This window comes from Anser brachyrhynchus (genome assembly GCF_964034855.1).
Source record: "Anser brachyrhynchus genome assembly, chromosome: 12".
Taxonomy (NCBI): Eukaryota; Metazoa; Chordata; class Aves; order Anseriformes; family Anatidae; genus Anser; species Anser brachyrhynchus.
Window position 1 is genome coordinate 9599272 of NC_137707.1, and position 18668 is coordinate 9617939.

The 18668-nt window shown below is 40.7% G+C and overlaps 2 protein-coding genes across 29 annotated transcripts in view; one reads left to right on the forward strand and one right to left on the reverse strand.

Moving 5' to 3' along the window:
- LOC308176724 (uncharacterized protein) overlaps positions 1–18668 on the reverse strand; it is a 297961-nt gene that overhangs the window by 191536 nt on the left and 87757 nt on the right. The window lies entirely within an intron of this gene.
- Positions 1–18668, forward strand: part of CDH5 (cadherin 5) — a 33484-nt gene that overhangs the window by 2277 nt on the left and 12539 nt on the right. For 2 of the 4 annotated variants that reach the window (XM_080552807.1, XM_080552808.1), the window contains exon 2: positions 17605–17805. In XM_080552807.1, coding sequence (XP_080408933.1) covers positions 17617–17805 — 189 coding nt within the window. In that variant the 5' untranslated portion in view covers positions 17605–17616. Of the gene's footprint in view, positions 1–9; positions 11700–17604; positions 17806–18668 lie in introns of those variants that run through there. The other 2 variants (XM_080552805.1, XM_080552806.1) reach the window with 2 other exon arrangements.

Here is an 18668-nt window from a genome sequence, read left to right on the forward strand (position 1 = left end):
CGGTATTTGCTGTCCTTCAGCTGTGAAGTTAACTGTAAAGATTTCTTACCTCCATCAGATATGCCTTCTAACGTTTTAAATAATTTATGAATTAACAGTGGACTGGCTATGAATTTAATACCTATCCACACCATCCTTTGGGCCTAATACTGATATCATATAAACCAAAATAAGTGTAGGCAACAGCAGAGCTGTTCACAGTTTACACTGGAAGAGGAAAATTTCTAAATTTCCTGGGCTATAGCACAACGTTCCCAGATCGCTTTTTTGTAGTTCTGTTCTGTAATATTTAGATTAAGCTGCCAATGTTCATTCAATATGGAAAAAAGAAATTCTATTGCAAATTGCACCTGTAAACCATTTACAAAATGATTTCACCTGCTGTGTGGAGAGTTACAGGCTTGGTTTTGTTTCTAGCCAGCAGCTGTATGCTGGGCTATGACTTGACATGGTATGTTCCATCAAAAGGAGGGTTGCCCTTGGTATTTAAAAGGTGCTATGACTTGATCGTTAAAATGCCAAGAAGAGGTGAAAGCCACCACACATAGCAGCCATCTTTGGCATATCACGCTTGCTAAGAGAGGTGCTTAGGGCTTACACAGAGAGTTTATATAAACACCTCACTGCCTTGCTCTCTGAAGTCTCAACCTTAGACTACCAGCTTTTACAGCCCCTGTTTACTTCCTTTAGAAGTTTCTTGAGCTCAGAGGTCCAAAATAAAACATTTTTTTTCTGACAAGGTGTTTCGCAAACACTGGCTTGACACAAGAATTTGGTTGAAAAGGTTTATCTTTTCCTACAGACAGCATAGCAAGCCCCTGAGCTAACAAGTTTCCTGTACAGCTTGCAGAAACTAAGCATTTATGCATAAGAGATGAACTGATACTGCTTTTTGTGTAAGAATTCTAGTCTGCAGTAGTGGGGCTGTCAGTGTGCACAGCACCTTACAGTGCTGGTTGTCACGCTGTAACAAAGATAAAGGAAGGAAAGAAATAAAAGGAAAAAAGATATGGAAGAAGAAGAATTTCTGTGAGAAAATCTGTTCCATTCTCCGCTATTGAAAGCATTGAAAGTTGGTTGCTACTGCAGTTAATGAAGGTGTAGTTAATCAGTGTATTCCTGCCTCCACTGATTATAAATCATCGTATCAGCATTTGTGAAAGCAGACGGTGTTATAGATGTTCATGTAGAAAAAAATATTAGACAAAAGCAAGGATACTCCGATGATTTACAAAAGGTTCTCATCTCGGGTTAATTTGTGCCTTGCAACAACACCCAATATACCAGAAACACGTCACAGAACTGCTGACTTGCAATTCATCTGAGGTATCGCCAGGAGTTACTTCTTAGCCATAAAAAAAGGGTGACCATCAGGAGAAAGGGACACGGCTTTAATTTAGCATATAAAAGCCTTAAACTAGTGTAGTACACTACAGAACTGTATGTGAACTTACAAACAATACAACAAACGAATCCAAAAGCAAAAGATAAACTCAACAAATCATTCCTGCTTTGTCCACAAAACGGGTTTATTTTTGAGAGTGCTAGAGGTGTACTGCACTAAGAAATACTTCCCAGTGCCTTGCTCTTTAACGTAAGATCATAAAACTGTTTCTTAAACATTTTAAAGCAAATGCTGACTCTGAAAGTAAGCCACGAGACAGCTCTGTGCCATTCAGTAACCTGTAGCTTGCACAGAGCTATCGGCTGGATTCAGTGCTAAAGAGAAAGCTTAGACAAAGGAGGTTTCACCTAAACAGTTAACAGGTTTGTTCCCAAAGGAAAAGATGGATTTGTTTCATATCCTGCCTCTGCTGAATGAAACAGCTGAAAACAGGATATAGGTGAAAATCCCTGGTTATGGTTTAGAGGCTCCCCTGATTTATAGCTGTATGGAACAAAGGATTGCACTGCACATCCACAAATCACTGTTTCAATTAATATTTCAAATGAAAAATAGAAAAACTTCATTTTATTTTGGCCTGGTTACATGTTTACAGAACTACAAGCTTGTATCTGGCCAGATAATATTTTGTATTTTCTAAAAAGGCAGAGGTTCACAGAATAGAGATAATTGATTATTTCTAGCAACTGAGCTTTTTGTAAGTGATCTTAGTGGTTATTTTTGTCACTTGTCCATATTTCTTTTTTCCCTCAGGTTCTAGATGTTTAATTCAGAGGTTCAAGTGTTAGTGCCAAAGAGAAAATAAGAGGTTCTCTATTTGTGAGAAATTTGTTGAAAACAAAAATGGTTTGGCGCATTTTTTAAAACCAATGCCTTTCCTTTTGTTATCCTTGGATGTTTACAAATCAAAAATCCCCTCCAGTTTCGCACTGATACTGGTTTCCCTTCTACTTTAGAACACATCAAAGAGCGATTATTTGTGTAAACTGGAGTTCTGTTAGGACAAAGAGAGATGACCAGCTCACAGTCGCTACGGTAAAAGTTGGGTAAAAATTCCCCACACACACCTTTTAAAGCTGATCAGAATTCGAATTAGGAGAGCAGACCTTAGTACATCCCCAGCTGGATACTAGTTTGGCCCACAATGAGGATGAGTTAGCTTGATCCAGCTGCTGACTTCCCTTTTGTGCCCTACTGCATTCAAGAGGCCTCCTCAGGTACTGCAAACACAGGAGACAGAAGGCACTGGGGTACCACACGCAGTCATGATCAGGAGCCCCCATTTTCACTGCCGAGAACCTGGCAGGCATCCTGCTCAGGGCCTGTCCTCAGCCATGCCATAAGGGATCCAGGACCAGCCCCACTGCAGGCCCAGGAAACCCACCAGCAGGGCTAACGCTGGGACTGACGGTGTGCAAAATTAATGCACATCACTCACCACACACCTTCCACCTGCCTCCTGAATTCTGCAATGAGTCTGGTCTCAAAATACAAAAAGTTCAATAAAAATTTGCCAAGATCCAGTTTATGGTTCTTCCATACAGGGATGTAAGTTAGCCTTTTCATCCAGTAAGAGCCTGAGCTTCGCTCCTCTTAATATGAATTTCAGATCTGTCGATAAGCATGAAACAAGCTGTATGTTGCTTGTAAGATTTTGCTGAATATTTTATGTACACTCTCTCTGTAGCACACTATTGAGATGGATGCTATCTGTGCCTTGAGTCTGTTTTGTGTACACACTGCCATACACACCTGTTGGGCAGGCAGTGAGAAGACTTGGGGCCGTGTCCCCTTACGTGTTTAATTAAAGCCCACAAGCACTGGAAAGGCTCAAAAGCTCAGTGTTTTTCAGGGCAGGGCAAAGAGGGAAACTTATCCATCCCCTGCAGGTGTTTACACTGCCTGCTTCGGTCTTGGTACTCTGAGTGTAACCGAGATTTACAATCAGTAAACCACAGAGAGGCAAGCAGGTGGATGGACACTCTGGCAGACTTATCTCCAGACAAGTATTTTTGTGTTGAGAGAGAGAGCAAAACTGTCTTACAAAAGATTAGGAGCTACATGTGCAAGTGTTATCAAGCAACCTCCATAAAAGGGTCCAGAGTTGATAGTGAAAAATAACTGATTTTTCAGAGGAAAGACAAGTACGGTCACCTGGTACACAGAGCAGAAATTGCAGGACACCTTTCCAAAGGACAAGTGGAGTGGAAGGAGTATTCTTCTGCCGTAACATTGCTATCTCGAATGTCAGGAATGACACCTGAATAGAGCACCACCATAGTCAGAGGTAGACCAAAAGCAGACACCTTTTAAATTCAGCAGGGTTTTTCTTCATGATTCAAAATCCCAAAACAACAGCATTCTTGTCTCAGCCTAGCTGTCATCATAACTCTCCTGTTCCTATGGGATTTTGCAACCATCTTTTGCCAAAACTTGAGGAGCAAAGGCCCTCTGTTTCCATTACACCTTCCTTTAAAAAGCCCACTGTCAGCCTTCACCAATGAGCAGCAACCCTCCTGGCCCTGCAACATCAGGAGGAGTCCTCCTGCCACCTGGTGACGTTCATCCGACGCAAGGTGCGTTATCTGCAGCTCGCACGGGCCCTTGTCCTCATTATGTAGGACAGTATAAAGGGAAATTCCACTTCCACAGTATGTCTGGAGGATACAGTCACATTCCTTCTGCTGTCTTTGTCCACATTTCTGAGCAATGCCTTGGTAGGATCAGTCTTCCTTTTCCCCTTCCTTTCATGATGCTATCTGTTATGAATTTGTGGTCTGGAAATCCTCTCTAGGAGTGCAAAGTGTACCTTAAAACATTCTGCTTGAGAAGACTAAGGGCCTAATGCTGCTGTCCTGCGAATGATAGGAAATCCTGCCATTGATGGGAATTGTTCCTGTGTTAGGTTTAGCTTCACAGACGGTCTCGACTGGCACAGAGCGTTAGGTTAGCCTCCCCCTTCTTTTTGTGGGGTACTCCCTTCCCCCTCCTCCAGTCCTACACCTGAATTCAGAGATTTGCAGTATCTGACTGGATTTTATTGTCACTGTCTTTCAAGATAAGTAAGATTTGTCTGCAAGAGAACCAGCTTACTCACATTAGGGTGAGGCCCACCAATCCTTACTACTAAGGTTTCATTTTTTTTTCCACCACCTAATCTATGAATCCAAACCTACAATTAAATAGTATATACTGCCTATTTGTTCAGTTCTGTTAGTGATAGGGGGTTTTATGCTGTCATTAAAACGTAAACAAATATTGCTACACTGTGCATATTTTAGTGTCATCCAGATGCACTCCAGCTAAAAGACATATCCACATGGAAACTGAGAAGCAAGACAGAAAGCAGAGAGTACAAAAAGCAAGGATGGGTTCATTATACAAAGATGATAATGGGGACAAACACACTTGCTTCGTCCACTCGATTTGCCAGCAGCGGCCTTGGTAGAAGTTTAGGATTAGTATTGTTGCATTGTCCAGTAACTGCACTTGGAGATGACTTAAGCTTCCAACAGGAAGAAAGAGGCACATTTCTCTTTGGAATACATTGTGTCATTTTCCTGCTGTGAAATGGTGAGCTTTATTACCTGCCTTTTATGGATTGGTCTTCAGCTTCCTTAAATGAAGAGGAAGGCTTCATTCATATAAGAAAAGCGTTTTCGGTAGTCACGATGAAAATACGAGCAGTAGGGAAAATAAACGTTCCACTTAGGTAGCCACTAACTGAGAGTCAGAGTTCCCACCTCAGCTTAAGCAGTATCTCCAGCTGCGCTTCAGCTTCAGACAGCAAACCCACAAAGCGCAGCTCTGCTGGGAACAAGAGCTTCCCAAGCAGTCAGGCTGCTTTAAAGCCGTTTGCTCCCGGGGGTGCTCGCCACGTCAAGCCCCAGCGGGGGGCTCCATCACCACCACGGGTCCCGCTGGCAAAGACCTGGGCACAGAAAACTCCCTGGGTCAGCCAGGTGAAAGCCCCCAGCTCTCACTTTTATCACTTTCACAAAGACCCCTTATCAGGTGTAAACAACAGCACCCCCTGCCCTGAAACAAGGCCACTCCTGCCCTCACATCTTACATGCTGACCCAGCACCTACCACAGCTGCCGTTTGTTTCAAGAAGGAAGCTCGGCTTAGGTGGGGGTTTTCCTCATTGCCTCTGGACTGGGGTTGTGAAATTCATTAGATTAATGACCTACTTAAGCCGGTGCAGAGATAATGGAGCAAAACACAACACTGTGTTAAATCACAGCAACTTCCACATGGAAACGAAACCTTAGGGAAAACAGTCTAGCTCTGAAGTCTGTCATAAAACTTACAACAGCTTTCCTCATCTCTTGAAGCTTCCCTGTGTCTGAGGACTGAATTTCCAGGCTTTCCAGCTTCACTTCATCAGCATTGTAAGCTGGAAATCTGCTTCCCTAGTTTTATTTTGATTCGAAACTGAGATTTTCCTGACTCCAAAAGCTAAGCTGTAAGTAGCTGTAAGTAAAAATATTGAAAGGCTCGTTGTAAATTCATAAAAGTAGCAATAATATCATCTGTATCATCTCACAACACACGGAGAGCATAACAATGGAAATGTTCCAGGAAAAGGCTGTAACTATAAGGGTTGGCAGAAAAGGTCTTGAAGTTAATTAAGCCTGGTCTGGCAGTCTAGTTGAATAAGGGCAGGAAATAGAGAAGAATGAACTGACATTTGAATTGGACATTTTAAAAGGGGGAAAAATACTGAATACTAATAACCAAACAAAACAGATCCAGACACACCCTGTTTTTCTAGCCTCTTGCCCAGCCAGAAAATTAGATTTATCTATACGTATATGCTTTATCTGCCAAAACAATAAGTTTCAGAGGAAGTGCCAATGCATTAAGTTACTCAGTAAAATAATCTGGACATGGGAATCAGAACACACATACAGCTGAACATACTTTCTCTGCTTCGGAGTACTGTTAGCACAATAAATACCCATTACTGAGACCTACACATGATGCTTGTGCTAGAGACAGATACTTTTGCTCCCAAGCTTCTGTTAAAGGAAATGTCAAAAAAAAAAAATCTTATCTGCAGCAAACACAGCTACATTGTAGTTTAAAAAATATATATTTATTGCATACAGTTCCTCAAAGGATGGGGACTTTTCCTTAATCAAAGCTACTCAGTTGGAGCTCTGTGCTTGGAAGCCTCTGTGATACTAAAGCTTTATCTGGAAACAAAGGGGAAGTGGAAAAAGCTTTATAATATATTATTCTCAGAGAGCACCTTATTTTTTTTTTTTAGCTTGGACAAACTCTTAAGCATTTAGTGACAGCTCCAGCTGAACTCTGTGTACAGCAGAGCTAGCCAGGGGGCAGCATCAAAACAGATCAATTCTGAACTGTGCGTACCATTTATTGTAGGAAACAAAGCTTCTGGTTAGAGATGCCTGAGAAATCTTCTTAGCAATTCCAAACACCTCCAATATAACAGAACTGTTCCACCTCTGCATGGGGATAACCAAATAATTACTGGAGGATTCCTCTGTCCCCCTCTCACCCAGAGCCCCACTCCCCAATGTCAAACGATGCAGTCGAAGTGTGGGAGCTGCTGAGGATGGAGAAGGCTCGGTGCTGAGACACCTGCCTCTCCGCCTGTCCTGCCAGAGCTGCCGCAGCCTGGGCTACAGAAACATTAACCGGCTGAAAGAAAGCAGGGAAGGGGCTGGCTCTACAGCCACTGCAGGTACTGCCAACAAGACTGACAGAGACCCGGTCATTCTTCCGTGTCAGTCAGACCCTTCTCAGGAACGAGTACACCTGACTACAAGAGCATCATCAAAAACACTTATTGCACACACGGAAGAGAACAGGTTCTTCGCCTGTCCATAACACTGGCACTTCATTTCCATTCATTTCCATTTCCAGCATTTGTCCTTAGCAATAATTAATCTAGATGGGAAAGATTTTCCTCTAAGCTTTCTATTTCGGACAAAGAATTCACAGGGAAAAAATGTTTGCTCCTCCAAATTCTGCATGCAAGGTTTATTCCACTCATCTTATTAGCTCATTTCAGAACAGAAGGGCTGTATTTAATGCAAAGTAAACCCCTCGAAATAGTTCAGATTTCAACAGCATTTGGCAACTGTCATCAAAAGACATGTGGCCAAGAACAAATCTTCTGTCATTTAATTGTTAGTTTCATCCCTGCAACATCTGGAAAGAAAAGAAATCATATTACTCATAGGTCCTACGAGCTTGCTGATTTAAAGAAATGGAACCTTCCAAATCACTAAAGCACACAGATCTATGTGACACGATGACGAGGTGGTAATACCCCGTACCAGAATCCAAACTCCACCTCTGGGCTTGAACACACCCACTAAACACCAGAATACTTCTGCTCCTTAGGAGTCATTCAACCCTCATATATGTGCATCCAAGGCTCAGGAGCTGTACAGAGATGTAGGAGGCTTATGACCTTAAACTCAATGCTGTCCATGCTATCAACTCGTAACAGAAAGCCAAAATCTTCTGTTTATGACACTATATTCATTAGTTATGAAGTGTCACAAATTGGCTTAATAATCTTCCGTTTGATCACAAACGAGCATCAAAAGAGTTCAACAACTCTGGTTATAGTGGACATTTAAAGTAGGCCCTCTGCTAAGCCCACCTTATTCCTTGTTGCATTTTGTACTAACATGTTTGTACGTGAACTGAAAGACTTCATGCATGGAAAGACAGGACAATACCACTTGCTGCTTATTTAAAGCACAATAATCCAATTTGTTGTCACTTCAGAGAAGGCATCTGTTGTAAAGCATTATATGACTACAGCAGCACGTCCATCGTAAGAACTCTTAAGCAGCACCAGACCAGAAGTACTTCAGTGTTTCATCTATCAGTTCAGTTTCAAATTGGTTCTCTCTCAAGTATCTCTACAGCCTCTGTGATGACAAATAATATTGCTGTGAAAAATGAGTAGAGACACTGATTCTGCACCTGGCATGATACATGATCTGCATGCTGAGAGCGTAAAATGAGAAAGATTCTTAAAACTCACCTAATGATTCAGTGTGGCTATAACACACCTTCACGAGTATTTGTCTCCTGGGAGAGGTAGAAGGCCACCAGTTTTACTGAGGCTGGTGGATTACTTTCTAAACATACCTGGATGCTTATATAAAAGGAAACCAGTCATCCATTAAAATGACAATTGTACAGCATAACTGATCTGGGTGGAAGAGCAAAAACTAGTCAGACTACTAGAGTAGTTGCAACTGCTCATTTTAATGCTTTCAAAGTATTGTTTTGCTTCCATCACAAATGCCATCCTCACCAAACAACCTGTGTTTAAATAATGCACCACTGTCATGTCAACAGCTGAAGTGATTCAAGAATTATTCATTTACTCCAAAAATAATGCTTTCTCAAAGTTCATGGGGAGACCAGCCCACTAATTAAAACATGCACTTAATTTGCTTTTCAGTTATCAGATTTGCAAGTAAGAAACTCAGATTAAAAACGTATTACCAGAGATTGACAGAAAAATGATTTAGTTCAAGATTGGAACAGGAATCAAAGCATCTGCACATGAATCACAGAAGTAGTCCCTCTTGGTTTGATAACTTTACTGTGTAAGATTTTTGGCGTGCCACATATGAAGGAAAAAAAACAGCCTACTCCTGGCCTATGTGGAAGTTGCCAGATTTCGTATATACTACACAGGTACATAAAAATACAGTCACATGTTTTCTTAGATCATGTATGGGATTCATTTCCACAAACAGAAATGTCTCAGATACATGGAGGTATCTAAATGATGCTATCCATAAAAGGCTGCCATTCCCTAAAGAACACAGAACAACTGGGCACAAATTATCAGCCCATCTCTTCCAAATTGACCCAGAAAAGGGGATTGTTTGAGGTTTCCTAGAATTCTAACAGAAACCCAATTCAGAGCTCATTCAAAGTGTGTGTGTGACATGCAGATAGGTACATCAAGATCTAAGCCAAACAAATTTAAATTAAAAAAAAAAAAGCTTTTCTAGATTTTAGAAACAGTATGAATTATGGCCCAAGTATCTCTAGGAGATACCTTATCATTTAAATTCCCTTGAGGTTTGCTATTCTTTGTTCTTACTGAAGAGAGAAATCACCAAACCTTAGTACCTGCTATCAATCGTGTCTACAGTGGCCTGTTCTACACCTCATTACAGTCAAGAGCCACATGCAAAAACAAACGAGTTCCTATCCCAGCTGGGAGCATGTCATTACTCCGTCACTGCAGCTGCTATCCAGGGACCAGCTGGCAGAGAAACAGACACCAGCTCTCCAAAAGACTCTTATGCACCTAGAGAAGTCCAGCCAACATTGATGAGCACAAAACACAGTGTCTCCTGCCTGCTGTAACGGCTGACTGCTTCTGTAGTACTGCACTGTTCACAGACCAAAGTAAGCAAAGGCTCCTATAGGCTGTTCTTTTCCCGCTCACGCTGGCATTTTTGTTTTTGTTAATCTAGCCAGCTAAAATATTATCGGGCACATCACTGATGTAAAACCAACTCCAGTACAGTCAGAATTTACAGACGCAGGATCAGATCCTACCTGACTCATCTTGCTTCTCCTTCAGGTCTGTGATGAGGTGACATTTAGCAAACGAAATGCAAACCTATACATCCCTTTTCCAAAAAAGCTTCCTGGCAAGGAACAAAGGAGAACTTTGTGACCCCTTATAACTTTCTTCCTCATTCATTTCTCTAAAATCATTCTCTTTACAGCAAATGTCCTGTTAGACCACACATTTGTTATTTTCAGTTCGCATTTGCCTGCGTGACTCACTCAGCCTGTTCACATAGCCACTGGCAGTATTTCCTGCAGCTCTTTAATCCTGGAGTCAGCAAGTCACTTGCTGAAATGCAAGCAGGGGAGTCAGGAAGCTCTGGGAAGACATTACTGTAGGTTTCGTTACCTCTTTTCCCCATCTTCAGTGCATGGGCATTCTCTCACTAGCTTGGACAGTAGCTTTGTTGCCAAACCAGTGCTTGCCTCCCCATTTTTATCCAGCTCCATAGCAGAAACCACAGGAAGACTGGGAGTCCTATCTGGCTGCCTGCTTTCCACCACTCTGTGTGGTGTCCTTTACTTGCCAGAGCAGGGAAACCTTTCTTGTTGACTCTGCTGTCCGTTCAGGAGCGGAGCATTGGGCTCTCCATCTAATCAAAAGCAATGAATCTTCAACATACACACAGTAATTTATAGTTCCTTTATAAACAAATTTCTTAATTTATGAAAGAATTACCTGTCCTGGCTGAGGACTCCATCCAACCATCAGAGGAAGTTTTATTTTTTATCATCCAGGAGAGAATTTTTTGGTAAATTAAACTGATAGGGGAAAAAATCATTGACATATTTTCCCCAGACCTACCAGAAACTTAGAGCTAAAATCAGAAAGAACTTCCAGGTTAGAATTATTCTTTTTTTCCCTGGAATATGAGGAGGCAAAACAGGAGCCAAAATCAGAAGTGCTGAGTTATCTCTTCAGCTATATTGAGATACGGTGCTGCATCATCAACACCAACAACTGACCTATAACAAAACCACACAGCAGTGCCCTCACAATACTGAGTGACATCTGTTTTTTCTTAAAGTAGCACATTTAGTTAAGATACTGCTGGAGTAGTTTTTCATTCAAAGGTACTATCACAAGTATAAAATGTCATTTTATCATCAGTTTTCAGGCAGGCATTTGCACTCCAGATGGTTTAGTCATCATAGTAGCTATTTACTCAAAGGTACTATCATGCATATAAAGAGTCATTTTATCATCAGTTTTCGGGTAGGCATTTGCACTCCAGACTGTTTAGTCATCAGTGGAAGGCACTTCTCAGATGCATAAAGACGACAGAAGGACAATCAAAAATATAATACTAGGTAGTTGGGCACTATGCACATTTAAATCAGTTCAATAATCTGGAAACCAAAAAGCAGCACAGTGATCTCAGGAACGACCTGTTTTGAAATGAATCATTGTATATTGTTGAGAACATGACACATGACAGCTTTAATCAGAAATAAGAGAAACGCTGAGTAACCATCCAGAAAAAAATTATATTTGAAAGAGCAACACAAAATGATTGCTCCAAGTCAAATGTTGCACAATTTACTCAGTTTTTTTCAGTGATGTTACTAAAGTTTGAAGGTCTACCATAGTTCCCATTCTCACTGAACTCCCTATGTACTATTCTCACATTGTAAGATCAAGGGAGCAAAGGAAGACTGCATTTTTGCAAGTTAGATGCCAATCAGAAACTGCAGCGCAGGTAACAATTATATCTATGTGATTACTTTGCTGCCTTGTCTCTCTGGGTTTGTTAGAAGCTGGTTAGAGCAATGTTGTCTAATTATGAGATGAAAAAATTGGGAGAAAAAAATCCGAGACGGTTGTTACTCCTGACCCCTGTCCACCATCAGGAGATAGCAAAAACATTTAAGTCCTCTGTGCTTCAAATGTACCTTTTGAAAGGGATATAGCTTTTCATCTAGCTGCAGTACTTTTCACAGAGAACTGAGGAGGCTTTATCGATTCATGTTTGCACAGCCAGTTAAGGTACCTGAAATGTAGCGTTAGGTACTGCTAGAGCTACTTTCTTTTAATGTTTTGTCTGCTTACCAAAAATGCTCCTTCTGCAAAGCAAGCTAAGTATGCATTAAGCTATAGGCAATGCAAAAAAATACATAACTTATCCCTCTAAGGTTTAATAGATTACCTTTCTGTTTCTCTTTGCTTATGTATTCACACATTTACCTTTGGTCTTAAACATTAGACAGAAATTAACGGTAAAAGTGGATCCTGTAAGGCAGTGTTCTTTTGTTAGTTGACACTGGGTCAGATTCTGCTCTCATTGACTCCAGCGTGGCTTCATTAAGCATAGGAATTTTAGAAGTGTTTAGATGATGTAACAAAGTAAAATTTTTGCATCTGAAAAAAATCTAAGTTTGAAGTGTTGCATACTCTGTGTTGCTGGGTTTAATCCAGTGCAAATTTAACAGATTTTTTTCACACAGAGCTACTTAGGAACATGAATGGGGAGCGGCACAGAGGAAGGGGAAAGACAAATGAAAATACTTATGAGAATACTAAAACTAAAGCTACCCAAAGTCAACTTCTCTAGTAAAACTTCTGTCAAGAAAATTTTCTTAGGCCTACAAGTATCAAGATACCAGAAGATATTCGGCACAGATCCCTTGGGTGGCAAGCCTGCCATGTAGTGAGGAAAACTTGAAGTATTTCAGATCTAATAAGCAATCATTTTCCCGTGAGACTTTTACACTTTTTAACTTTTTACATCAATGTCGCTCACACGGGGTGCTCTGCTGTGGACCTTAAGGCGCTTGCAGTTCTTGCAAGCCAATTCTTCCTCGCCAGCCACCCTGTTCAGCACCCAGAGCCCGCACCCGCATGGAGCCCCCGAGGGCAGCGCGGGCCCTTGCTGCGCGCCAGCCCCCACGGCCACAGCCTCCTGAGAAAGGGCAGCCGATGCACGATGAGAGGGCAGAGCCCACTGACACAGCTGTCGGGCCACACGTGGGGACATGGAGAGCCAAAAAGCCCCAGAACATTCAGCCAGGCCGGGAGGGCCCTGCCCCACCATCCCACAGGCCTGGCAGCCCCAGCAAGGGCAGCCCAAGATGGGCCAAACGCCTTCCTTCGGGCTCTCCATTTCTCACACCTGACTGAACACGGAATTTCAGATATTTAGTATTCCCTGCATTTACATTGCTGCAGGCATGACAGCTGAGGTTTGACTAACAACCAGAAACAGCAAAATTTCCAGTACTACGGAACGGAATATATTCTATCCTGTATTGTTCATTTATCAGTAATTTTGTTAATTTTTTCCGCCTTGATGAAACTCTCATTTTTGCAAGTGAGTTTTCATTTGCATTTGTATTGTTCAGATTCCAACCAAGATACTGTTAGCAAAAGCAATCATTAAGTTTCCAGCTCAATAATCAATAATCCTTTAGTTTCCATCTTTTCTGAAAATCGGTATGCAAATTACTTGAACAATATTGACAAATTCCTTTTAAGATGTATTACAGGAGATCAGGAAGTACTTGTTTCTTTTCTGATATATAATAGTCACTTCTAAACAAATTTCTCCTTCAGGAAATTCCTTATCACTATTTCTATCTTGCCTGGAATCAGCTTCAAATGCTATAAACAGAAATTCTCTAAGACTAGTACAAGATTTTAATCTGATCAACACACCATTTCAGCTACAACTGTCTGCTTACTTATCAAAGTCTCCATACAGAGACCTGGCGTAACTCCTACTTAACATGCAAGCATAGAACAAGTTTCTTTAGTAACCAAACTAACCTCACATAAGCAGCCACATATATTTTAAAGAGAAAATTACACCAACTAAGAGGCAAATACCACAAAGAAAAACGAATGTTCATACGAATATTTCATCAAATGTGTTTTCATTACATGGACACTTTATTTGTATTTGCTGCTCATCAAACTTACACTTGATTACTTATGAAAACAACTCATAAGATGCAAACTTTTAATTAGTACAGTATTGTCTGCATCTCCACCTGATATCTTTTTTAATAATTACTCCCAATCTGCAAATAAAAACTATACCATATGAGCCATGTGTCCCACAAATCAGTTTGAATACCAAAATTTCTCAGTTAACTGTCTATAGTACCCTGCAGACCAAGAGTTATTTGCTGAAATAATTCAACACATAAAATGAATAATGTTGGTGGAAAAAAACATCATTTGCTGAAAGAAAATTTAAGAGCATACCAAGAAGCTTAGCTATTTGAATAATCCATTCCCCTCCTAACTTTAAGGAACATTTATGGCCCCTGCTTAAAGTGAAAAAAAAAAAAAAAAGAAGTTTGAATTATTGGTCTAATCAGTTAGAGACAGAAGGGTAACTGGAGACTGTGTGTTAAGGCAGACCTGCAATGGGACCTCATGTCAGCAAGGCAGGGAAAGGCACACGTGGGAGAGCTCAGTCACAGCGCAAACTGTGCTGTCCTCTTCTCCAGAAGTGTGGCCACGAGGGTCATCACTTCAAAGGGTGCTGCTTATTTGCCTTTCTCAGTCCTGGCAGCCACAGTGAATGTGAAATGAAATGAAAATCTGATCCTTGCATGTCATCCACCTGTCATCCATCCTAAATTTTCTTGCCTCTGACTCTATGGGACTGCATTCCCCTGCTCAGGCATGGGAATCTCTCTCTTCTGCCGCTACCTCTGCCATTTCAAATGAGATCTGCTGCTGGAAAAGAAAACTATCATGGTCAGAAAAAGACAGAGCATTTAGTAAAGCCTGTCAAGAGCTAACAGCCATGGAACGTGGCCTTCACACCAGGACGGTGCCCTTATCCAGTTACTGCTCGGCAGGGTCCTGCTTCTGAAGTGTTTGTACACGCTGCCAAAGAAGGGTATTCTTAAATACTGTGATGAATTCAATTACGGATTCGACAGCAACAGAGGCTTCCAGCTGCAGAACGGAAAACTGGCACAGTATCACAGAGGAACTCCTCTCGGAGTCAGACTGTCCTATGGAGTCATACGCATCAAACGCCCCTAGGAAGGACAGCATGCACAGTGCTCAAGAGTGCAGTGTGGCTTCTACCAAAATACGACATGCTGAAAGATGCCAAAGATGAAGCAGGAGTCACTTTCTGCAAGAGGCTCTTCCATCTCAGTCTGTGTGACACGCAGCGCATACAAGAGGGCAGACCCAAACTCCATCAAGTTGCTTACAAAGGGACCTTTGCCTTACAAAGGATGCTGGACAAGTACTAACAGGCAGCCCAGTAAGGGGAAGTGAAACCACCTTAAAGTGTAAGAACATGAAGACAGGTCAGCCGAGTGGAAGGGTTAGCTTAAGTTTCGGCTGAAACGTGCATCTATTTAAAAGATCCAGCCTAATGCAGAGAGGTTATAAAAGGCCTCCAATTAAAACAGCGGGTTGCGGATATTATTACCACAATAGTATCACAGTACTACCACAGTAGTATCAAACACAAGCCCAAGGGACATCTTAGCCTTCTCACTCGTGCTTTCTGTATCGATAGCCAAGCTTTCAAACAAGGCTTGAACTGTGAAACACATACAGACTATCTACTTCAAAGGAGAGCTGGATCCTCAGGCGTAGTCAGGATATTACCACAGTCCCAGAGCTCCTAGACAGGTAACTGCACGCTCATTATGAATTTGAGCCTTCAATTTCTGATAAGCAGTGCCCCTACACGAGGGTAGAAGGGGTCCTGCAGTTGCTGTTGCTGGTAATCCTTCTCAGCACCAGCTGAAGTCCGACCTGAGGGCATGGCAGGTTCTGAACCAGTGAAAAGAGAGGCACCACTAGGAAAAGATAATAGGGAAGACACAAAACTTCTTACAAAGCAGATCCATACAGAGACCAGTATGCGTTAATGGAGATTTGACTATTTAAGCTAAAAATGCTTTCTGCGAGGATATTTGTAGATGCATCAATCACAGTGAAATGCATGGCAGCTTAAGTGGGCAGTGCTGTCCTCAGTTTCCCCAACCAACCTCTTCCCTACAGCAATTCAGGGGATCCCCACTGGACCATAGCAACAAGAGGAAATGACAGTTCAAACACTGCAGTCTGATTTTCCAAAACTATGGTCTGTAGTAGCTGACATTAACCAACTGGTTTTCCTTTGGTTACTGTGTTTTATAATTTTATGAATGAAAGACAGATCACAGCAGAATCATACTCAATGCCTTACAGCTCTAGTTGTAGAATATTTGTGTGAACAAATCAAACAAAGCAAAACAACTCAATCTTACTCATTTTCCTTAAAAAAAGAAAAAAAATCAAAGCTAAAGTAAGTGCATAGAATGCAAAGAGCCAGCTGAATCAAAAAAGTGTTATGTAACTCCCCCCCCAAAAGTACAAAGCACAGCTTGGCTATTAAAAAGCAGCTTCAAAGCCAGCCCATTTAGTCATTTCCTACACATTCACAAAAGAAGGAATGATCTGCAGATCATGTACAACAGTGTAGAAGAGAGCAAAGCAAAATTTCATGGTAAATAAAATGTTTTTACTGACAACGATGCTACACTGCAAGATAACATTGATTACCTAGTTACCAAAGAGTAATTAGGAAAATGTCTCAGCAAATCCTGCCCAAAATATTAACCTTGCATCTATGAACCTGTGCGATGTCAACTTCTCTATCACAATTGTTTTATTTTTGATGTACACACTGACAGCTCCTAAAAGCTAATAGAAAGTCATTTATGTGTAATTTAAAGTCTGATTATTTGAGTGTTAAATTTCCCTGACAGTGCTTTATACTGCAAAGGGAAAATTTAGTGGAAAAATTAATCAACTCTTTCACATCAAATGAACTTCTCAATCTGGCATGAAAGTCAGGCCTAAGTTTGCTAATATTAACATACAAGGTTAAAAAAAAAAAAAAAAGGTTTTACCTGAAGATAAGTTAATGAATTATCCTTTCGTATATGTTAAAATCTGAGAATAAGGGATAAAGGAACTTTATATATGCCTTCACACATTTCAAAAGACAAGGAATTGAATCAATAAACAAGCTCTCTGAGCAAGATAATTTGCTACACTGTACTTGGAATTGATTGAAAATTCCATATGAATCATTTTTTTCCGTTAAAAAAAAAAAAGTTGTATTTTAAATCAATATTTTCCATATGAAGATATTGACTACAGTATATTTTGTGTCAGGCCAAGTCAAAACATTGCATTTTAGTTTGTCAAGCTCTACCATTTCATTTCAAGTTGAGTTAACATAAACTTTGATCTGATTCAGCCTTGGTGTTGCCTCCCATGGCTGCTCTCTCCCATGAGCTATGATCTGCAGCTGAACTACACTATCCGTGATGCACAAAGGATGATCTTTGCTGCTGATCCTTCTTTTCAGATTAGCTCAAGTGGATGCTGAGCTTTATGCTAGCTTTAAAAACTTGAACATTTTTTACTTAATTCAAATACTTTAAGTGGTTTCTACAGTTGCCACTGTTTTGTGCCTGATATTTAAATTTTTGATTCTAAGGCAGATGTAAAGAAATATAGAGAGTAATCAAACTTTCCTCTAGGAGAAAATCACATTTGCACCTTTGTGTGCTCTCTCTGATTAATCTGATTCTGTTGTTATTTACACAGTTTTCATACTTTATATTACTTCCTAGGCTCAGAAGAAGATGAAGAAGCTTATTCTGCTTTTGTCATTGTTCTTGGCTCCAGCATTTGCCTACAAAGAAAGTCAGAAAACAAAACAAAACTTTTCTTCAAACAATACCAGTCATAAACGACTTAAGAGAGACTGGATATGGAACCAAATGCATATCAAAGAAGAGATTGATACGCCATTACCACACCATGTTGGCAAGGTAAATAGGGCTGTTAGCAATGAATAATTAGAAATGCAGGCAGCAGATGAGTATCTGGAGAAGAATTACTTGTTTGCAGTTTAGGCAGAATTCGCGGGGAAAAAAAGGAAACAGAAGTCAAACTTAATGCTGATGTAATAACCTGTTACAATCTTAAAATGGGCACAGAGTAAATCAAGAATAACGTCAAAGGGATTCTAATTCTTTTGAAGAATACAAACAAATTTTAGAGAATGACAAGTATGGAGCACCCACAGTGAAGAAAGAACTGCATTGCATGCAGGTGCACAGTTAGGAAGGAAGTCTGGCAGCTGATATACGTTGATATTTTAATGGTAGCTTAAGATTCTCTCTTTCAAAAACCTGGGCGATCAGCTAATAAAAACGTACGTGTTAAAAAACATATAGTTTACGTCCCCCAGCTTGGAAAAAAAAACCTGAAGTGCTGTTTAGGAGTATTGTTACACAATCAAAAAATTTGTTTCACAAAGTGAAGGAAAATAATTTTTAAAAATAATAACAAGCATTGACCTGCCTGAAAATTTGTTTTCTTCAGGGCAGTGCTCATAAAATCCTATGATTAACTGCGCATCACCCAAAGTTCTCCCAATCTAGTCTTCCAAATTGAACTACTTTGACACTTTTCAGATAAATGCAGTTCTACATTTTCCTCCCATGTACAACAATCAGCATCTGTCAAGGCTGTTTCGGTAAAGTGAAACAGACCTTTCTGGATCAGTGCTGCTCACTGGCAGAAAGCACGAGAGAGAGAGAAAAGAGGCCATAGGGTACTCTCAGTGAACACTGGGTATCTCTGTTTCATTTCAGACCAATTCAGTAGCAGATTGAGGAGAACGCTTTTA